General features: G+C 36.0%; 1 protein-coding gene across 3 annotated transcripts in view; it reads left to right on the top strand.

The window, feature by feature from the left end:
* NELL2 (neural EGFL like 2) overlaps positions 1 to 23,443 on the top strand; it is a 357,101-nt gene that overhangs the window by 129,191 nt on the left and 204,467 nt on the right. For all 3 annotated transcript variants that reach the window (XM_036866748.1, XM_036866747.1, XM_036866749.1), the window contains 2 exons: positions 17,099 to 17,190; positions 19,533 to 19,635. In XM_036866748.1, the coding sequence (XP_036722643.1) occupies positions 17,099 to 17,190; positions 19,533 to 19,635 (195 nt within the window). The remainder of the gene's footprint in view (positions 1 to 17,098; positions 17,191 to 19,532; positions 19,636 to 23,443) is intronic.

Here is a 23,443-nt window from a genome sequence, read left to right as displayed (position 1 = left end):
GTCATCTAGGTTTTCTCCTCTGTTATTTTCTAGGAGTTTTATAATTTTGTGTTTTATATTTAGTTCTATGATCCATTTTGAATTAATTTTTGTGATGGATCGAGATTTATTTTTTTGCACGTCCAGTTGTTCCAGCAGAATTTGTTGAAGAGACTGCTTTTGATTCATTGTATTTCCTTTGCTCCTTTTTCAAAGATCAGGTGACTAGATTTATGGGGAGTCTATTTGTGGGCTCTCTATTCTGTTTCATTGATATATTTGTCTATTCTTTCTGCCGGTATCACATTCTCTTGATTACTGTAGCTTAATAGTAAGTCTTGAAGTTGGGTAGAGTCAGTCCTCTAACTTTATTCTCCTTCCAAATTGTGTCCACTGACTTCTCAATAACAACAGTTGAAGCCAAAAGGGAGTGAAATGGTATCTTCAATATACAGAAGGAGAAGAGTTCTTGACTGGAATCCTGTTTTTAATAAGAATAATTTCATAGATGAAGTAAAAATGTTTCAGAAATATAAAAAGCTGAAAAAATGAAGTTCATGTGAGTAAACCTAAATGAATATTGATAGAATAAGATAATTATCATCATTCTCATAAGATCTTATTTAAGAATATATAGAATTTTAAAATACAACAATAACATTATAGTATAGCAGGGAGTAAAATGTGTTAAAATGTGTCATTGAGTGTAAGGGAAAATAGAATGAAAAAAAACAATAGAAAATAAATTATAAAACAGGGAGAAAAAGAAACAGCATAGGCAGAGGGAAAAAACACAAGATAGTAGATTTAAAAATTAATTACATTAAATGTAAATGGGCTAAATGATCCCATTTAAAAAATAAATATTTTGAAACTGAATTAATGAAATCCAGCTCTACTGTTTAAAAGATGCACATCTAAAACATAAGGATACAGAAAGTTTAAAAGTGAAAGAATAGTAAAAGCCCATGGAAAAGAAAGCTAGTTTCTCCCAATTAATATCAGACAATGTAGACATTAAGGCAAAAAGTATTACCAGTTACTTCGTAATGATAACATTTCAAATCACAGGGAAGACATAGCAAATTTTTTAATTAAAAAAATTTTTTTGAACATCTTTATTGGAGTATAATTGCTTTACAATGTTGTGTTAGTTTCTGCTTTATAACAGAGTGAATAATCTATACATATACATATATCCCCATATCTCCTCCCTCTTGTGTCTCCCTCCCACCCTCCCTATCCCACCCCTCTAGGTGGTCACAAGCACTGAGCTGATCTCCCTGTGCTATGTGGCTGCTTCCCACTAGCTATCTATTTTACATTTGGTAGTATATATAAGTCCATGCTACTCCCTCACTTCGTCCCAGCTTACCCTTCCCCCTCCCCGTATCCTCAAGTCCATTCTCTATGTCTGTGGCTTTATTCCTGTCCTGCCCCTAGGTTCTTCATAACCATTTTTTTTTTTTTAGATTCCATACATAAGACATAGCAATTTAAATTTGTATACACCTAATAATGTAGCCTCAATATATATGAAACAAAATTGACAGAACTATATGGAGCAAGAGATGAATTCACAGTCAGAATGAAGTTGCAGGAATGGACAGAATACAAGCACACAAAAAATCATTAAGAATACAGAGCACTTGAATGTGATTAACAATCCACACCTAAAGAACCTATACAGACCATTATGCTCCCAAAGTGCACTTTATGTGTTCCTTTAAGCACCCATGGAACATTCACAAATATTGATTATGTACTGGATGATGAAGCTCATCTCAACAAATTTCATAGAATTAAATTATATAGGGTATACTATCTGACCACATGCAAATAAGCTAGAAATCAGTAACAATAGGTAAATAAAAAATCCTATGCTGGAACTCATTGTTTCTCAAATAAGCCAAGCTAATTTGCCCCTCTGCCTGGAATATTTTTCCTGTCATTTTCCCCACATTAGGTCCTCTCAGCCTTCAGTCTCAGCTGAAATTTCATCTCCTCAGAGAGGTATTCCCTGATCAACCCAAAGTAGTATTCCCTGGTCACATCTAAAATACCCTCCTAGCTATTCAGTGCCTGATTCTTGTTTGTTTTCTTTACTTAGTGTTAACCTGCAATTATTGCATATCTGCCTGGTTAGTTGTCTTTGAATCCTCCTCCATATTGCAGATTCTATGAGGGCAAAGTTCATTCTTCCTGTTCACATCTGTGTCCCCAGTGCTGAGCACAGTGTGTGGTGTATAGTGGCCATTCAAGAAGTATTTATCGAGATGATGAGAATGAACGTTTCTATAATTTTCTTCTTAATAAATGGAGGTGAGGAGAAATGCAGCAATACATGTGATAGTATCTTCAAAGGCATAAAAAATTGTGGGAAGCCCTCTCACTTCTTAATTCCAGAGGCTTTGGGGGAATGTAATCACATTTTGATGTATTATTATGAGAAGTGTTAAATTTGGGGGTAATTTAATTCTTAATTTCCAGACTTAATGTGTTTAACATTTTAACCTCAATGTTTCATTTAGCATAGCTGTAGAAAATTTTGCTTAATTGGCCCCCTAAGGGGGAAAATTGCCTGAAAATAGGAAAAAGTGATGTATTTTAACAAATATTTTGTCCCAAAATACAAGTACAGCTGTATTTAACGAGGCTTAATCTTTAGTCTTACAGGGTGTATGAATTCTCTCTCTTTCTGTCTCTCCCTGGCATCCCTCCCTCTCCTTCACCCTCTCCCTTGTCTTCCACTTCCATTTACTTTTTTGTAGTTATAAACATAAGAAAATGATTTAGAAGTTAAGCTGCCACTGGAAATAGAACTTTAGGTTTATGATGTTATCCTTAACTATAGCATAAGACTAAAATAATTTTGGCCAAAGTCTTTTAGTAACATCCTATCAGTTACTCTCTGATATTATCCAGAATGGAGATGTATATTAAAAGATCACTGAATTGACTAGATGGATTAATCTACACAGGTGATTCTCAACACAGGCCATACACTGGAATCACCTGAATGCTCTTACAAAATACTGATGCCCAGACCCCTCCCCCGGAGATTCTGATTTAATTGGTCTGGGTGCCACAAATTGGTAGTTTCAACAAACTCCCTGGGTGATTCTTATGAGCAAGCTGGGTTAATAATCAATGGTCTACAACTTCGCTACCCAAAATGGGATCACTGGACCGGCGGCATCAGTATCACTGGGGAGCTGGTGAGACATGCAGAATCTCAGGCCCCATTCCAGATCTACCTAACGAGGATCTTTATTTAAATAAGATCTCCAGGTGATCTGAGAAACACTCCTCTGTGATTCCATTGGCGCTGCCGTGACAGCATAAGTTAGATTTGCATGCTAACCAGGAGGTAGATGTTTGTTCCCAAACCTGTTTATGGCAACTGTATTTGTATTGTAATTCTAATACCATTGAGATGCTGTAAATACATATGCATAACATAATATGCAAGCCAATGAAATATGAATGTGAAAAGAAATAAATTTTCTTTTAATAAAAGTTAAGTTGAGTGCTTTGGAAAAAGATGATAAACTCATACTGCTAAAAAATATCCTCTTGAACTAGGTGTCAGTAAGACAGTTGTAAAACGTGAAAGAAAACATAGGATAAGAATGATCTCTCTTCAGATTGCTTCGTGTGTATCTATCTTGTTTCCCTTAAAACAAACAAAAACTTAGAAATTATGAGCAACACATTATAAATTTTATTTATATAATCAAGATTACAATGAAGCACAATCAAAGAATCCATACTGAAGGAAAGTGTTCTACCTCAAAACGTTGAATGTGTGAGGATGTGTTTTTAATTAAAATGTTTAGGGTACATATTTTTTGTTGCCTATGATTTCTCACTTTAACTGACTTTTTTCAAACAATGGACCAAATACCTATCCAGATAACATGGAATAAAGAGTCTTCTACTGAATATCTATGTGACTGTCCTTATTTAAATGTTAATTCTAATTTTCTCTTTTCCTAGTTCTTTTTCCTCTGCATAGTAATATAGTTTTCAAGCTTAGCTGTATACGTGGGCAGCTTTAAAAAATAAAGAAGCCCAAGTCCTACCCTCTGAGATTCTTATTATTATGCAGCTGGGCATAGAGTTTTAAATGTTCTTCAAGTGATTTTAATATGCATCCACAGTTGAGAACTGTTGGCCCAGTAGATTGGGAGTATATAAATTGGTTATAAAATCAACTGATCGTAAATGAATTCCAGCTTATAAAGGTATCCTGATGAGATGTTCTTTAGGATCTGGGTCCAAAGTCTATTATTATGATTGTTATTCTATTCTGGTCTCTGACTGTATCGTGAGTACTCTGTCTCTGATTTAAATCACATTAGAGTGATTCTCCTTCAGTGGTCATTTTCAAATGTCCCTCCTCAGGAAAGCATTTCCAGTTCACTCTCGTAAGATGTTTTTCTTCCTTTGAGTTGTGTGGAGTTCCTCGTACGTGTGCTCCTCTGTTTCCCACACTAGACTGAATGCTCCTTGAAGGCAGGAAGGCGCCTTCCTAGGACAGTGCCTGGTGGACAGGAGGTTATCGTAAATGCTTCTTATTTCCACCAGGTGTTGCCACTCTTGCTGCAAGTTTCTGTGAAATTATTTTGCTCCTTTTGTTTAACCTTTCGTTGCTTTCTGCTTTCCTTTCTCCGGCTCCATCTCAATTTATGCTTTATAATTTTTTTGTCCTCCGTTGCTTCCTCTGCTCTCCCCTCCCTCCTCAGTGTGCTGTCCGTCTGCATGTCTTATTCTACACGGAGCTGGCCCCCCTTAACCTTGTGCTTCTTCTCTTCCCTTGGCTCATATGCTTTGCATAATAGAAGGCGTTATTAATATACCACTCAGACAACTGCATTTAAAATATGTCCTCCTAAGACAGCTACCTTCCCCAGGCCCCACCCCCTACCATACTTTCTTCTTTGTTTTGCCTGTACACAGATGCTATTTTAAAATTGCACAATCACTCTTTCAGGGGCTTTACTTGTAATCTCTTAGTTCAGCACTAGTGTGTGGTTTATAATGAAAAGGATCATGCTTTACAATTCACAAAACATTCAATATCTTTGTCAATATAATAATGAAACAGCATATGTCTAAAAGGTGCCAGTCACTTTGGAAATATGTTCCTCAAAGTTAAACTAAAGATTAGGCATTTAAATTTTGACTGAGGTCGCTGGATTCTTAGTGGTAAGAAAATATATGCAGAAGTTTTTTTCAGAGGAGTTCTAGTTCTGGCTTTGAAACTAGCAGTGTGTGGCAGTTTCCATATTATATTATATATTATGTTTTTTTTGTAAAAGCTGTCACCTCATGTATGTTCATGTTGTCACTTTAAACGTGTTCATGTACTGACATGAATATTATGTTTTTCTCCAAATCTTTACCTTCACTCATTAAATTTATTTTTCTTATCCCCAGGAGGCTAAATGAATTGATTACATTGTTTTTTTTAAAGAATCCATCCCATGGTATATGAGGTAGGGTCAAGAATAAGGCCAGTGGTAGAAAGGTAGCTAAATGAAAAGAATTTCAGGATCTATCTTAGTTACAATTTAAATGGGTAGAATCAAACTAGGGGCAAAAGAAAGTACTGAATTCCTCCTTCCAGCTATAGAATTGGCCATCTTGCTATGATCTTCTAAATATCCAATTCTTGCTTTCCCAGTATCTAGCCTTCTAACCAAAGGCTGATCTGGATAGGGTGTTAGAATTTATGCTTTCGTTGTATTCTGGAAGTTATTTTTATCCTCCTTTGCCTCCTAACCCCTCACTACTGCTAGATTTATGGTGTTTCAGGGCCTGTTCTCGTTTTGGAAGAATAGGCTACTGACCTAAATTAAGGCCCCCTAGGAGAAGCACTCTTTGGTCCTTTAGAAGTGCAAGGACATGATATATATAGGATGAGAAAGGAGGTTTGTGCATCTACTTTCATGCTCTCATTTCCTAAACTCTGATATTAGTTTTGCAAACAACCAAATTTCCAAACAATTAATGAGATTTAGTTAAAGGAAGCGATCATGTATAATTAATGAATTTGTGAATTATTTAAACACTCTGAAATTTTGATCATTTAAACAGCATTGACTCATAAAAATTGGTTTTACATAGAGAAAGGAGAAAGTTTGGTCATCAGATTGTCCAAGCAGACTTCCGTTGTATGTGTTGCCTTGTATTATTCATACTGCTCTGACAGTAGCCAGCTACTTTTTCAGTAACTGATAGATCTGCTCCCAGTTCAAGTGCTCCAGCTCTACTTCAGTGGAAAATAAGCTGCCATTTAACAGAAAAGGTAAAATATTTCTGTGAGACCCAACTTATAGGACCTTTATTATAAGAGGCAAAATCAAAGGATAGGGCCAATTATAAAGGGACACATGAAGATCAGAGAGGCCAATTTTCTTGTTTTCAGGCTTTTCATCAAATAGGAAGCTGGAAGAGAACTTACAAAAAAAAATTCAACAAACCTTTAGAATTTATTATTTATGGCCAGTGCTGGGTGCTGAGTACAAGATCCAAAGACAAATTAAGACACTGCCCCCATCTCATGTAGGAAAGATAAAAAAAGTGTACAACTAAATAGAGGAAAGGAAAAATGGGTTCAGTGCTCTAATAGAAATTTAAGCATTGTAGAAAGAGGGAAAATTAATTTATAGCACTTAGTGCTCAAAACTTTTATTACAACCATATTGTTAAGAATTGACTCCAAGTGAGTCCAGATTTCAAAAAAGAATGTGGGCTGGATAAATGCAGCATGACTGATTGGAGTCTTCTAAGAATATTGAAACACTTTCAGATTTTTTTGTTTGACTCCACAGAATCTTAGCCTGTTTCATGAATACATTTATTGTGCATTCTTTTTTAAAAGCTATAATAAAAATATACTTATATATAATTACAGTTAATGAGATATTTTCCCATCCAACATTTTTGATTTGTATATCACTAACAAATAAGTATCATGTTGACTCAAAATGAAATAATTGCCATTGTACATGGGGTTTTTAAGAGCCCTCCCAGTGGAAATCAAGATTAGAAAGAACACCATGTAAAAGCCACTACTTTATACAACTCTGCCCTTAACAGACAGCTTAAACAATTTAAAGATCACTGATACCTGGTGTTTTCAAAGAGAATTTAAAAGAAATTATAAATCCCATTTCGCACTAAGTGAATTATACTGGTTTTCTTCTTGGTATCTAAAACCTTTAATTTTGTGTTGTATCATTTTTATTTATTTTTATTTATTTTTTATTTTTCCAAAATGCATTATTATTATTTTTAAATGAATTTATTTCATTTAAAAACTTTTTTTTAAATTTTTGAATATTATTTTATTTATTTTTTTATACAGCAGGTTCTTATTACTCATCAATTTTATCCACATCAGTGTATACATGTCAATCCCAATCACCCAATTCATCACACCACCACCGCCACCCCCGCCGCTTTCTCCACTTGATGTCCATACGTTTGTTCTCTACATCTGTGTCTCTATTTCTGCCCTGCAAACCAGTTCATCTGTACCACTTTTCTAGGTTCCACATATATGCGTTAATATACGATATTTGTTTTTCTCTTTCTGCCTTACTTCACTCTGTATGACAGTCTCTAGATCCATCCACATCTCAACAAATGACCCAATTTCGTTCCTTTTTATGGCTGAGTAATATTCCATTGTATATATGTACCATATCTTCTTTATCCATTCGTCTGTTGATGGGCATTTAGGTTGCTTCCATGACCTGGCTATTGTAAATAGTGCTGCAATGAACATTGGGGTGCATGTGTCTTTTTGAATTATGGTTTTCTCTGGGTATATGCCCAGTAGTGGGATTGCTGGATCATATGGTAATTCTATTTTTAGTTTTTTCAGGAACCTCCATACTGTTCTCCATAGTGGCTTTATCAATTTACATTCCCACGAACAGTGCAAGAGGGTTCCCTTTTCTCCACACCCTCTCCAGCATTTGTTGTTTGCAGATTTTCTGATGATGCCCATTCTAACAGGTGTGAGGTGATACCTCATTGTAGTTTTGATTTGCATTTCTCTAATAATTAGTGATGTTGAGCATCTTTTCATGTGCTTCTTGGCCATCTGTATGTCTTCTTTGGAGAAATGTCTATTTAGGTCTTCTGCCCATTTTTTGATTGGGTTGTTTGTTTTTTTAATATTGAGCTGCATGAGCTGTTTATATATTTTGGAGATTAATCCTTTGTCCGTTGATTCATTTGCAAATATTTTCTCCCATTCTGAGGGTTGTCTTTTCGTCTTGTTTATGGTTTCCTTTGCTGTGCAAAACCTTTGACGTTTCATTAGGTCCCATTTGTTTATTTTTGTTTTTATTTCCATTATTCTAGGAGGTGGATCAAGAAAGATCTTGCTGTGATTTATGTCAAAGAGTGTTCTTCCTATGTTTTCCTCTTATAGTGTCCGGTCTTACATTTAGGTCTCGATTCCATTTTGAGTCTATTTTTGTGTATGGTGTTAGGGAGTGTTCTAATTTCATTCTTTTACATGTAGCTGTCCAGTTTTCCCAGCACCACGTATTGAAGAGACTGTCTCTTCTCCATTGTATATCTTTGCTTTCTTTGCCATAGATTAGTTGACCATAGGTGTGTGGGTTTATCTCTGGGCTTTCTATCTTGTTCCATTGATCTGTGTTTCTGTTTCTGTGCCAGTACCATATTGTCTTGATTACTGTAGCTTTGTAGTATAGTCTGAAGTCAGGGATTCTGATGCCTCCAGCTCCGTTTTTTTCCCGCAAGACTGCTTTGTCTATTCGGGGTCTCTTTTGTCTCCATACAAATTTTAATATTTTTTGTTCTAGTTGTGTAAAAAATGCCATTGGTAATTTGATAGGGATTGCATTGAATCTGTAGATTGCTTTGGGTAGTATAGTCATTTTCACAATATTGATTCTTCGAATCCAAGAACATGGTTTATCTCTCCATCTGTTGGTATCATCTTTAATTTCTTTCATCAGTGTCTTATAGTTTTCTGCATACAGGTCTTTTGTCTCCCTAGGTAGGTTTATACCTAGGTATTTTATTCTTTTTGTTGCGATGGCAAATGGGAGTGTTTCCTTAATTTCTCTTTCAGATTTTTCATCATTAGTGTATAGTAATGCAAGAGATTTCTGTGCATTAATTTTGTATCCTGCAACTTTACCAAATTCATTGATTATCTCTAGTAGTTGTCTAGTGGCATCTTTAGGATTCTCTATGTATAGTATCATGTCGTCTGCAAAGAGTGACACTTTAACCTCTTCTTTTCCAATTTGTATTCCTTTTATTTCTTTTTCTTCTCTGATTGCCGTGGCATGGACTTCCAAAACTATGTTGAATAATAGTGGCGAGAGTGGACATCCTTGTCTTGTTCCTGATCTTAGGGGAAATGCTTTCAGTTTTTCACCACTGAAAATGATGTGTGCTGTGGGTTTGTCGTACATGGCGTTTGTTATGTTGAGGTATGTTCCCTCTATGCCCACTTTCTGCAGAGTTTTTATCATAAATGGGCATTGAATTTTTTCAAGAGCTTTTTCTGCATCTATTGAGATGATCATATGGTTTTTCTTCTTCAATTTGTTAATATGGTGTATCACATTGATTGATTTGCATATATTGAAGAATCCTTGCATCCCTGGGATAAATCCCACTTGATCATGGTGTATGATCCTTTTAATGTGTTGTTGGATTCTGTTTGCTAGTATTTTGATGAGGATTTTTGCATCTATATTCATCAGTGATATTGGTCTGTAATTTTCTTTTTTTGTAGTATCTTTGTCTGGTTTTGGTATCAGGGTGATGGTGGCCTCATAGAATGAGTTTGGGAGTGTTCCTTCCTCTGCAATTTTTTGGAAGAGTTTGAGAAGGATGGGTGTTAGGTCTTCTCTAAATGTTTGATAGAATTCACCTGTGAAGCCCTCTAGTCCTGGACTTTTGTTTGTTGGAAGATTTGTAATCACAGTTTCCATTTCATTACTTGTGACTGGTCTGTTCATATTTTCTATTTCTTGCTGGTTCAGTATTGGAAGGTTATACGTTTCTAAGAATTTGTCCATTTCTTTCAGGTTGTCCATTTTATTGGCATAGAGTTGGTTTTAGTAGTCTCTTAGGATGCTTTGTATTTCTGCACTGTCTGTTGTAACTTCTCCTTTTTCGTTTCTAATTTTATTGATTTGAGTCCTCTCCCTCTTTTTCTTGATGAGTGTCGCTAATGGTTTATCAATTTTGTTTATCTTTTCAAAGAACGAGTTGTTAGTTTTATTGATCTTTTGCTATTTTTTTCTTTGTTTCTATTTCATTTATTTCTGCTCAGATCTTTATGATTTCTTTCCTTCTGCTAACTTTGGGTTTTGTTTTTTCTTCTTTCTCTAATTCCTTTAGGTGTATAGTTAGATTGCTTATTTGAGTTTTTTCTTGTTTCTTGAGGTAGGCTCGTATAGCTATAAACTTGCCTCTTAGAACTGCTTTTGCTGCATCCCATAGGTTTTGGATCGTCATGTTTTCATTGTCATTTGTCTCTAGGTATTTTTTGATTTCCTCTTTGATTTCTTCAGTGACCTCTTCGTTATTAGTAACGTACTGTTTAGCCTCCATGTGTTTGTGTTTTTTACATTTATTTCTCTGTAATTCATTTCTAATCTCATAGCGTTGTGGTCAGAAAAGGTGGTTGATATAATTTCAATTTTCTTAAATTTACTGAGGCTTGATTTGTGACCCAAGATGTGATCTATCCTGGAGAATGTTCCGTGCGCACTTGAGAATAAAGTGTAATCTGCTGTTTTTGGATGGAATGTCCTATAAATATGAATTAAATCTATCTGGTCTATTGTGTCATTTAAAGCTTCTGTTTCCTCATTTATTTTCACTTTGGATGATCTGTCCATTGGTTTAAGTGAGGTATTAAAGTCCCCCACTATTACTGTGTTACTGTCGATTTCCTATTTTATAGCTGTTAGCAGTTGCCTTATGTATTGAGATGCTCCTATGTTGGGTGCATATATATTTATAGTTGTTATATCTTCTTCTTGGATTGATCCCTTGATCATTATGTAGTGTCCTTCCTTGTGTCTTGTAACATTCTTTATTTTAAAGTCTATTTTATCTCGTATGAGTATTGCTACTCCACCTTTCTTTTGATTTCCATTTGCATGGAATATCTTTTCCATCCCCTCACTTTCAATCTGAATGTGTCCCTAGGTCTGAAGTGGGTCTCTTGTAGACAGCATATATATGTCTTTTTTTTGTATCCATTCAGCAAGCCTGTGTCTTTTGGTTGGAGCATTTAACCCATTCACATTTAGGGTAATTATCCATATGTATGTTTCTATTACCATTTTCTTAATTGATTTGGGTTTGTTTTTGTATGTCCTTTTCTTCTCTTGTGTTTGCCACTTAGAGAAGTTCCTTTAGCATTTGTTGTAGAGCTGGTTTGGTGGTGTGGAATTCTCTTAGCTTTTGCTTTTCTGTAAAGCTTTTAATTTCTCTATTGAATACGAATGAGATCCTTATCAGGTAGAGTAATCTTGGTTGTAGGTTCTTCCCTTTCATCACTTTAATTATATCATGACACTCCCTTCTGGCTTTCAGTGTTTCTGGTGAGAAATCAGCTGTTAACCTTATGGGAGTTCCTTTGTATGTTATTTGTCGTTTTTCCCTTGCTGCTTTCAATAATTTTTCTTTGTCTTTCATTTTTGCCAATTTGATTGATATGTGTCTCGGCGTGTTTCTCCTTGGGTTTTTCCTGTATGGGACTCTCTGCATTTCTGACACTTGGGTGGCTATTTCCTTTCCCATGTTAGGGAAGTTTTTGACCATAATCACTTCAAATATTTTCTCTGGTCCTTTCTCTCTCTCTTCTCCTTCTGGAACCCCTATAATGCGAATGTTGTTGCGTTTAATGTTGTCCCAGAGGTCTCTTAGGCTGTCTTCATTTCTTTTCATTCTTTTTTCTTTATTCTGTTCGGCAGCAGTGAATTCCACCATTCTGTCTTCCAGATCACTTATCCGTTCTTCTGCCTCAGTTATTCTGCTATTGATTCCTTCTAGTGTAGTTTTCATTTCAGTTATTGTATTGTTCATCTGTGTTTGTTTGTTCTTTAATTCTTCTAGGTCTTTGTTAAACATTTATTGCATCTTCTTGATCTTTGCCTCCATTCTTTTTCCGAGGTCCTGGATCATCTCATCTTCACTATCATTATTCTGAATCTTTTTCTGGAAGGTTGCCTATCTCCACTTCATTTAGTTGTTATCCTGGGGTTTTATCTTATTCCTTTATTTGGTACATAACTCTCTGCCTTTTCGTCTTGTCTATCTTTCTGTGAATGTGGTTTTTGTTCCACAGGCTACAGGATTGTAGTTCTTCTTGCTCTGCTGTCTGCCCTCTGTGTTGTATCATTTTTAAAGGTGTTGATACCAGTCAGGAAATTTAGTGTAGACTCATGTATTTTCAATCCAGTAATAAAAAGAATCTAAATATGTAGTGACTGAGGAAATGTTTAGAAGTGAAATATATGTCTTTTTGGTTTTATATTCTAAAATATTGTTAGATAGATTTGGATAATTTTTTCTACAAAGGTTTGCAGAAGTTGATTTAGATCTCATTAGAGGGATCTCCATTTTCTATCTTTGCATTAATGAGCAATAAATCATGATTTTAATGTGTAACTTACAGCTTTTAGAGTTTTACTGGCTTCTTTCCCTTATCCATTTCTCAATCTGTTCTATAAATTCCTTTTCACTTTTTTACAACTGAAGACTCAAATTTGCATCTGTAGCATTTTCTGTCTTCTTATTTCTTGTTAATTGTTAAAGTAGAGGAGAGGTTAAGTGAAAATAATTCACATTAATTGCTTTTGCAGATTTCTCATAATTATGGTGCTATTAACTATGTAATTAGTGATATTTAATATAGCCTTGGTAAAACATATATACCAATTGTTATAGCATCCTATTGAATTTCCCCAAGTTCTAGTTAATTTCTCTCCCTCTGGCTGAATAGGCTGTTCATTGGACAGCTCTGAGTGACATAATTCACACGATATGAACGGTACCCCCTGGTGTGTGTGTTTGTGAGTGTGTGTGTGTGTATATGTGTATATGAGAGTCATAGTGAATATGCATTTGACATTGGTTAATATTAATAACTTAAGAGTAGCAGTAGTGCTATGGGTTAGTCTGACTGCATGGGGGCTTTTGCTTCTTAGCCTGCAAGGGCATAAGACTGTATCAATGAATTAATATCCTTCCCCCTAGAGGCTTCATTACCTTCGAATATGTACATGTAATATACTCAATAAATCACTTAGCGTAGATCTCTGAAAATGCAGCCTAGTTGGCATAATTCTGCTTTAAGCTGGTAAATGATTTGGACATAGGAATCCAGAGTTATGTCACAAGAAACTTATTGCTATATATGCACACACCAGCAAACACAGACACAGACCCCAAAAATAGGAAAGAAATGAAGCTTCTGTCTATGAACTTGTGAATGCAGCTGAGTTGAAGAAGAAATCAATACAGCAAAATGATTATTCCTTTGTTGTTTTGTTGAGGAAGTGATTTCTTATACTCTGCTGGGGAAGGGTAAGCAGGGAGGTGCAGTTCAGTTAGGGAATTCTAGAGACTTTCTTGCAGTCAGTGTGGTAGCCACAGTGATCATTATTATCTCTGAGGCTTTGTCCCTGATACCTGCAGGGGCTAGCCTTGGTTAAAATCAGGGCAACACCTAATCTGCTTCCTCTCCTCTGTTTTAACACTTGATCTGCCCAGTTCCTTCATTTTGCCTTCTCCTTGCTTATGGATCTGATTTTGATAAGCTATCTGGATTTTTCTTTAAGATAGAGTTGTATTTTGTAAATGTCTCAATTTTCCCTCTTCAAAATTTATTTGTATTGTGTTCCATTCTCTCATGCTCTTCTAAGCAACCTATCCTTGTAAACTATTTCTCTTCATGGTCTAAATTGAATTACTGTGATAGCCAACAGTGCTGGGGGTTGGTTATTCTTTCTCCTGGGCACCGCACGCACCCCACCTGTCCTTCTCTGCCCTACTCTGTACCCCAGGAGCTGGACTTCTGCAGACTGTATCACCCTGGTCTCCTTGCCAGATGGCTTTGGGTAGGGTTTGCCAATGAGATGCACTGGCAGGAAATCGGAAGGCCAGAGGAGAGAGAGTTGGCCGCATTTCTTCCCTGCTCCTTCCCTGCACCAGGCTGGGTTTCTGGTGGTACCTGTGTCTCTCATGATTTCGGCTCCCACTGGGCTGCCTCTCCTTCATAACTCTGGCTCACTGTGGGCTCCAATAAAACCATTTCCTCTCCCTGTTCCTTAACCCTAGGGTGACGATGACTTGTCGCTATTGCCAGAGTCTGGGTCCTTCTCCAGCCCTTGTTTCCTCACCTTTGATCCAGTGCCCCCCCCCCCCCAGTTTACCACTTGGTCTCCTGTGTTTACATGTCACTTATGAATTTCTCAGTTATAGCACTTAAGCTTGGCTTTTAGTATAGTTAATTGTGTACGAGTCTGTCTTCCCATCTCAGTAGTGAGGGGTCGAAACATGTCTCTTTCATCTTTGAATCCTAGTACCTAGCAGACTACCTGGCATGTTAGCAGGAGCTCAGTACATATTTGTTAAATGTATCAACAAAGTAATACGACTTTTACTCCTGCAGTCTGCTTCTACGTCCCAGAGCCATCCTTATGGATTTTCAAGATTCCTTGTAGTATTTTTTAGGAATGATTAGGAATATATACATATATATGTATGTATATATCTATATATTTCTGAGTTTCTTAACATTTTTCCCCTAAAAACCTAGGGAAGGCATACCCTGATGGCATTACTAGGTATTTAGAGTAAACTTCAGAATTATGGAGAATCACAGCAACTGATCAAAAAAGAAACGAGACAAAAATCACTCACTTTGGGTTCTCTCTAAGCCAAATTCACCCTGTTTGTGCTGATTGCTTGAAAGGAAATGAAGCAATTGTGATCTCATTCGTTTTGTGTTTCTCGCTCTGCCAAGCTCCATTTGGTGCCCTATTGTCTCACAAGTTGCCTATTTGAGTCTTTGGAATTAAGAGTTTAGAGAAGAAGGTCCATCTGCTCTGCATGAATATTAAGTTATCATAAGACTTTGTATAAGGAGAATTTACCCTTGTGTTTTTACAGTGTTTCCTTTTCCCTCTGCTCTAGGAAAGACTTGGAACATCAGTTTTTTTGCTTCAACATACCCTTGGACTTGAATAGACTACAGTTATCGAGTTGTATAATATAATAGGCTTAGGAACCTTTGAATGGCAGGTGCTGAATAGAAGAAGGTTTTATTTATTCTCCTTATCTCATAAAATGTGGTACTTAAGTATAATTGAACACGCCATAAGCCAGATCTTGGTATTTTGAGGTTATTGAATCTCATAAGGAAAAACAAAGCACAATCTTAAAAATTACACGTTGGAGAGAGACATTTTACAATCAATCAGGTTCATTAAGTAAATGCACATGCTATTGTAATTCATATATGATAGATAGTATGCAACTGACAACTCCCTAGTTTCATTTTGAATATTCATGAGTGAGCAAGCTTCAACCAGCTTTTAAGTAATATAATTTATGCAAGTAAGTTGTATTCCCTTCCAACAACCTCCAAAACTTTAAAATCAATTTGCCAGTAATATATATTATGTAGTGAAATTTGTTAATAAAAGCTGAGTAAGGAGATCAGTTGAAGGATGGCATTTTAAAAATGTGCATGCTTTCCATTATTTAAATGTGCACCTTTTAAATAATCAGTTAACTTTTGTGCAAAGATGAAAGTTGGCTTAAATATGAATATTTGTACAACCATATGTATATTCAATATTATTAATAGAAGTATGTCTAATTTCTTTGTTATAAATTTTTTTAGGCAATGTGATACTTTTAAAGATAATGGGATATATAAATTCTGAAGAAGGACTTTATTCTAACTCACACAATGGAATTAAAAGGAAATGTACATACCCCTTTTGTAAAATCCATGTAGTTAAAATTAAAAATTGGATTTAGTAAATAGGGCTAACAAACTGCTTGAGTTTTTTTCCTATCAGATGACTGCTTCTTCTGGTCTTTTGAAATGATTAGCTTGGGTTGATCTAGATGTAATGGAGCTCCAAAGATCTACAATATTGAGTGTCCTTTAAAAGGAAAACCGTACAAATCTGTGAAAACAAAAGTTGGTTCAGAGTCTTAGAATGGAGGGCTAATAAGCCCTAGAAGGATACTGAAAGTTAAGCTTAATTAGCTTCAGGGTAAATCTGTCTCTGTTTAGGTGATGAGTCAACATGGGTAGTGGGAAACATTCATTTCAAAACAAGCAAGCAGTTTCCATTATATGTTTCCATATATTTCCATAAATGTTTGCTGTGAATTGTAAATATTTTGAAAGTCTCAAAAAAATTCTTTGATACTTTGTATGCATTTTCACTCATTAAAAATGTTTTTGCCACTGAGTCTGAAGTTCCATCTTAAAATTTTATTTAATTGTGATGGAAGCAAGGCAGGCCCAGATTAAGACCTTTCAACATCTTAAATAGGGTGCCTTAACCCACATGTACTTACAAATAAAATGATACTAACCCATAAAACATAACATTTACATGTATGTACTGGAATTAAAATAGTTTCTTTCTAATTTTCTGTTTTAAAATTCTGTAATGGTATATAAAAATGAACTTTTCTCATATTTGTGTTGCCCCTGATTTGTAGCTGCTTTGAGCACCTGCTTAATATGCCCTGAAGTGGGACATCATCTAACAGGCAAGTAATTGGCTTTGAGTCTGCTTATCAGCACTCCTTTTTCAGAGTTTAATTCTGACTTGCCATTGCCCCTTATCCTTTTTGTACCTTATTTTACTCTCTGAACTTAATGGGAATGAAAATAACTTGAGCCTACATGTGCCTTATATTGGGTTGAATTTAGGTTTACAGTTACTCAAACACCTTGAAAAGTCACAAGGACATGTGAAATATTGTGGCAAAATGATCTGAACACCTGTAAGCTATTTTTCTTAATGAAACATTTAAAAAATATATATATTTTTTTACTCCAAAGCTATATGCCAATTTCATGGACGAACCTACTTTGAAGGAGAAAGAAATACAGTCTACTCCTCTTCTGGAGTATGTGTTCTCTATGAGTGCAAGGTAAGGAAGCTCTTCATGTGTGTTTCAAAATTCTTACAGTTACATGAACACAGTAAATGTTCCTTTAAAAATCTCACCCTTGTAATACCTTTAAAACTTCTAAGGCAAAGAGAAAATTTAAGAAATTTAAGATGATAATTATAGCTCAAATGTATAGAAATTCTCATTGTTTTTGCAATCATGTAAATTAGTGGTTGTAAAATAATTTTCCCAACAAATAAAAACACTCTTTTGTCAAATTAAAGTTTTATGAAGTTGTCTTATATTTTCCAAATACAAATCAACTCCTTGTTTGCTGTTTTGAAGGAAATGTATTAGATAAAATTAGACTCAGCCTGTTCTCACTCTTGCTTTTGACTCGTAATAAATATCACTCAGTCCAATTAAAATCAGAACAAAATTTACCTAATAAAAATCAGCTGTTGGATGGAGATGAGACTGATATTGATCTTAATTCCTTTGGGAGGAATCTTTTAAATAATTTTAAGGGGAATGCTTTATAAATGTGCTCTTGACGTATGCTTCTGAAGCAAACATGATTCATTTTAAGTCTGCTTCTTGACCTACTAAACTAAATATGTTTCATAACACTTTTCACATTTACCTTTTATAAACTATGATTTTATATTCCTTGACCATAATGTTATATTTCAAGCCATATTCTATCTAAAGGAAACTGTCTACATATAAAGTTTCTGCTTTAGGGTTCATTTACATTTGATCCTTAATTTTCTTCTTCAAATGCCTCCTGTACATGTTTTGTGGGGATGATTTAGTATGTATAGATTATTTAGAAAATTAAGATAAGTGATTTACTCTGCTGGCAATAAACTGTGAGCATTCATATGATTAAGTGTTGGGGAAAGGAAAATCCTCAGAATTTTGCCAAGATAAGTTGAATCTGAAAAATCCAGCTGTATACCTCATGCATCTTAAGTTGGAAGACATTTGGGATAAGCAAGGAAGAGACATAAAGATGCAAAACTGTGACAGATTTGGTTTCTAGAACATAGAAGCTCTGATTTGTTCATGTCCATTATTAGGTATTCTAGCTGCTTCTTTTGGCTTTAAATCAGCTCTCCCATGATGTAGGTTACCATCTTAAAGTTAAGGGAGCTGGGGCATAGGAACATTAACACAATTGCTGAAGCTGTATTTCAAGATGGATTTTTCTCTGTCAGCATCCCTTTACCAATGCTGTTTTGAGTGGAGCAGGTCCCACTGCAGATATAAAGATTGGAAGGCTTGGAGTGAGATCTAGCAACACCAAGGAAATCAGAGAAATTTTACTTCAGGGAAGGTGGAAAACTTTTGTCAGCTGGTTTCTAAGTAAACTCTAACTTTGAAATATCACTCCACAGTATACATGTCTCCTGACACTTTCTTTCTTTTTTTTCCTGCCACTATGGTGACTTGGAGAAAGTCCTTTCCATCGATAAGCCAGGAAGAGGGAGATATTGAAATTACGATTTCTTCAATAAAAGCAGAACTTATAGAAATGATATCTAAAAAGCTAAGCTATTGAGCAGTATTAAAATGGAAGCCTTCAAGTTCCAACGGTTATTTTATTACTTATGTATTGGTAAGCATAGTATAAGAGTTAATGACCCTCGCTCTTAAAGAGACTGGAGGTTGACAGTATAGAAGCAAAATGTTTGCTTCAAGGGCAGTGCTGTTACATTTATCAGAAAAGTGTTCTGTTCTGTATTTTGGTTTCTCTTTGAGAAGGGTTTTATCTACTTTGGTGGCTAGAACTATAATCGTTTTACATTGACTTATTCATTCAGGAAAATTTTTCGATTGCTTATTATATGCTAGGAAAAATGCAAGACATTCATGCTCAAGAGACATAAATCCTGCCCTCATTTTCCTTATAGTTTCGTGAGAGATCCCCAATATTCCTCACCACACTCACTTGGGGTAATCTATAATAGTTTAGGAAACTTTGAAATGAGAATGTTAAAAAAGCCCGGGTTTTATTTATTGTTTTTTCCAAAGTGAGCTATTGATGGAATTCAAGCCGTGTCTTTGCCACAGTTGTCATCTGGATGTGCAAATATGTTGTAAACTACCAGAATCTTCAGGATCACTCTGGTGTTTGGAAATTGAAGGCATGGCTGCAGTGTGGCTTGCTTCCGTTCCCAGAGCTGCTTGCCCATTTGAAAGGCTTTCCAGTTGTCATTTAATGTCATTTTGCAAGTGAGTGTGTGACCTGTGCAGAGGTTCTCAGGGTGAAAATTTTACTCTCATGTTCGAAGAAATTTCTTGGATGCCGGATCTGGAAACTTCTGAGTTATTCCTAATTAAGAGGTTTGAAGCTTTTATTTTCTGTTGTCTGACAGGACCAGACCATGAAGCTGGTTGAGAGTTCAGGCTGTCCAGCCCTGGATTGTCCAGAGTCTCATCAGATTACCTTGTCTCATAGCTGTTGCAAAGTTTGTAAAGGTAAGGCTTTTCTGTAAAATAAAATGTCTGTGCATGAGTCATTCTAAGAGGCTAGTTCAACTGATAGGAAATAGAACTTTTTATAATCAAGTTATTTGCAAAGACTATCGAATTAAAATCGAGATGCTCCCATGCATTTCTGCAGGGTGTATTGTACCTGTCTCAAGCTCTGGGTTTCTATACTTCTCTCTGTGTACTTGTTCTGAGTCAGCATGGCATTGTTGAAAACATTTACACAACAGTGTTGAGTTATTTTATTGTTTCTTTTTTTTGCCGGGGGTGGGGGGGATTTCCTTTTTTTCTCTTCAGTCTGTTTTTATAATTGTCTGAGCATAACTCCCATGTTGTTCAAATCCCTCTCTTCACAATTCCACTCTCCTTCACTGATAGGCTTCTATACTACCAAGAAGAGAGAGGCCATCAGACGTGCATTGCTTGTTCTGTGTTGCCTCTGTGATGATAAGCTTATGACCAATAAGTAGAAGGAACTTAGATTTTTAGTTCAATATAAGAAAACAGTAAAACTTGAGGTATTCAGAAATGCAGTGGACTGCCCAGGAGGCAGTGAGTTGCCCATCACTAAAGATTCTTAAACTTGGTATTTTGTTATAGATTTAAGTATTAAACTAAAGGATTAATTATATGGAATTTTTATGTTCCCTACCAATCATGAAATTATATGTGCCTTCTTGTGTTATCCTGAAATTATGTGTTTGTGAATCTATCTCCTTCATTGGATTTTGCACCTTGAGGGCAGGGCTGGGTCTTTATATTCATCTCTATATTCTTAATACCTAGTATGACACCTGGGATGTAGTTGAGGCTCATAACTCATGTAGTTGGTACTGTATAACAGTGCCTTAAATGAGCTACTAGCACTTGTTTTAATAATAGCCTTTATTGGTGCAAAATAAAACTTAAATGGAAAAAAGTAAGAAAAAGAAACTTTATAAAACATATAACATTTTGTTTCCTTTTAATCTCATCTATTAAAAAGGAAACAGAAGATCCCTCTCTCCCATTTTTAGGAGGGTGGTACAGTTTTTTCATTTTCTTTTTAGCTACTTCTTCCATCCATTCAATTAAGACGGCCTGATTGCATCCATTTCTTTTTAAAGAGCCTTAATACATTACCAAAAGCAAGTTAAGAACGGAAAAGCTAGCTACAAAACTGGTTACATTTAAATTGCCTGTAGTTTTAAAAATTAATATGTTTACACAGCCCACTCAAAATATCAATACAATGACAAAATATACCGTGACCTACACCCCCTCCACCTGATATCCTGATATCATTGATATGTGGCTGGCCAGAGCCAGAACCAAACTCAGGTTTGGCTTCTCATTGCTCAAAAGTCAATGTTCTAGAGACAAGGATTGGTGGAAAAAGAAAGATGTATTATTCAGGAAGCCGGCAACCTGGGAAGATGGTGGACTAGGGTCTCCAAAACCATCTCCGAGTTGCCAGTTAGGGGACAAGAGTTTGTAAAGGAAAAGTTTCAGAGGTGTGCAGTAGGGGGCTATGTGTGGAGCAGCACAATCTGCTTCGATAATCACCTTGAAATTGGTGGTGCGGTGGTCTGGTCCGAGTCACCTTGATGATGTAGGGAGAGCAGTTAATCTGTAGCTGCAGGCTTGAAATGTCCTGTAGTTCCTGGAATTTCTCAAGCATGCAGAAGGTTATTCTTTAAGCATTTAATCATATTATAGCTTATTCAGGCCTAGGTCATAGGTTTTTCTCAAAATGGAACTGGGGCTTCCAATATGGAGTTGCCTTCGCTAAGGCAGAAGCTCAAATCCCTTTTCCTAATTCCTGAATAAGTGTTTCAGAGCCAGATTTCAGATACATGGGATGGAGCCTTGGTATCACCTTAAAAAACACTCTTCAATAAATTATTTTACTCAGCCTGGATTGAGAACCTCTGGTTTAGAACTGGAACTGAAATTGGACAAGTTGGCCTTTCTTGAAACATTTAGCACCATTTAAAATAAAGGTGACTTCCATTTCTGACTTCAAATAAATAAACAAATGAGTCCTCCTGGCATTCTCTGACTTTTAAACTAAAAAACGTCAAGTTTTTAAAGGCTTAAATTTTGAGTCAACTCCTACACACATATTGTGACAAATTCATTTGTAGTAAGGTTGGCCTCCAGTTTCCAAGCCTGTCTGCCTAGTGCTAAAGATGCCGTGTTCACATCTGAAAAACTAAGTTGTTCCACAACAGTTAGTAAATATTCCCTGAGGGCAGAGCATGAGATTAAATTGTTGACCTTTCCACTGGAGGCTCGGCCAGTGGTTGGAAACCAAGCTGTGCACCGAAATAAGGCTCCAGATTTCTAGGCACCAAGTCAAATCCAGCCAGGGCTGTTTTCTAGGTACCCTGCTGTCTTCCATTGTAGCAGCTCAGGAACAGTGTAGCAGGAATGTTCTTCTCACTTTTTTCATATCTGAGAGCTCTTTCAAGGAAGCTTATGACAAATTACAATATGACAGAGACTTCATGATACAGCGAGGACTCTGACTTAGAAAGGTACAGAAATACCATGAAACTATATGTTTTCATATCTCAGCCCTTCCCATTCTTCTTCTCCTCCCTTGGCCGCCCCTTTCTCTGCTTACAGACCATCAAGTCCTATTCACTGGATGCCCAACTTTAATTTAGCATTGACTTTGTCGTGCCTTAAAATTAGAAGTGATAGAGGCACCGTGTGCATAAGGCTGAGTGGGTGTAGATTGTTTGCACCCAACTTCTGGACAATTCATAGTTTCCCACATCATTCAATTACACCTTCATGATTCTTGTTATCTGTGTACCACAAATAACATTATTTAGTTAATGTTTTAATGTCTACTGTTAGTCAACTCATTTTGTGAAAATTGAGTTTTATTCCTAAGCAGTGGTATCCATGAAATAATGGGATTATTTGTTAGATTCATGTATTTTTGTATACACATTTAAAGAATTCCATTGCTATCAGTACTTTTTTTTCAAATGTTCATCCATGCACGTGAACTACCTTTTGGGAAAAATCAGGATTATCCATCATCTCTCAGATGATACTGATATGAGTTAGTATTCTTTCAGGTACAAGTGATAGAACACCCAATCCGACTGACTTAAGCAAACAGTGGAATACATGGCCCCAGTGAGTGGCTTGACTCAGATCTCAAATCTCGCCCCTTTGCTTAGATGCATCTTTCTGTTTGTCTCCTCTGAGGTGGCCTTATTTTCAGACTCTATGTGTTCCCTGACATTCTTATGTGCACGTTATTATGATACTCAAGTAGGTGGAAGAGAAAGTTCAATATCCTCGTGAGTTGAACAAAGGTCCCAGAATTGAGTTTCAGTTATCTGCATTAACCTGAACTGCATCATTTGCTCAGACCTGAAGAAATTACTATGTCCAAGCCAGTGGGATGCATTGATTGGTGTGGCCTTAACCAGTGGGCAGTGTAGTCCATTTTCCTGTAAGCACCTAGGCTAACAGTAGACGTGAAGAGTTCATCCCAGGTATGACTAGGTTTTTGTTTTGTTTTGGTTTTTTCCACAAAAAGGAGGAATAGACACCTGTAAGGCAAAACCAACAAATATTCACCTCAAAACTATTGCATTCTCTTTCTCCTGGTTATTATGAATAACATTTATTTATATTGTTCTTATGCATAATCTTTTGTATCTGACCCTTCCTTACCCTTTTGTATCCTCAGTCATAGAGAAATGCTTATTAATATTTTATGGAAAGATCTAGTACACTTAATGAAAGAATCTCATGTAAATTTGGAAAGCTTAAAAGGAATAGAAAACTT

Source organism: Balaenoptera musculus, chromosome 10 (assembly GCF_009873245.2).
Source record: "Balaenoptera musculus isolate JJ_BM4_2016_0621 chromosome 10, mBalMus1.pri.v3, whole genome shotgun sequence".
Lineage (NCBI taxonomy): Eukaryota > Metazoa > Chordata > Mammalia > Artiodactyla > Balaenopteridae > Balaenoptera > Balaenoptera musculus.
This window is presented reverse-complemented; position numbering and strand designations above follow the sequence as displayed.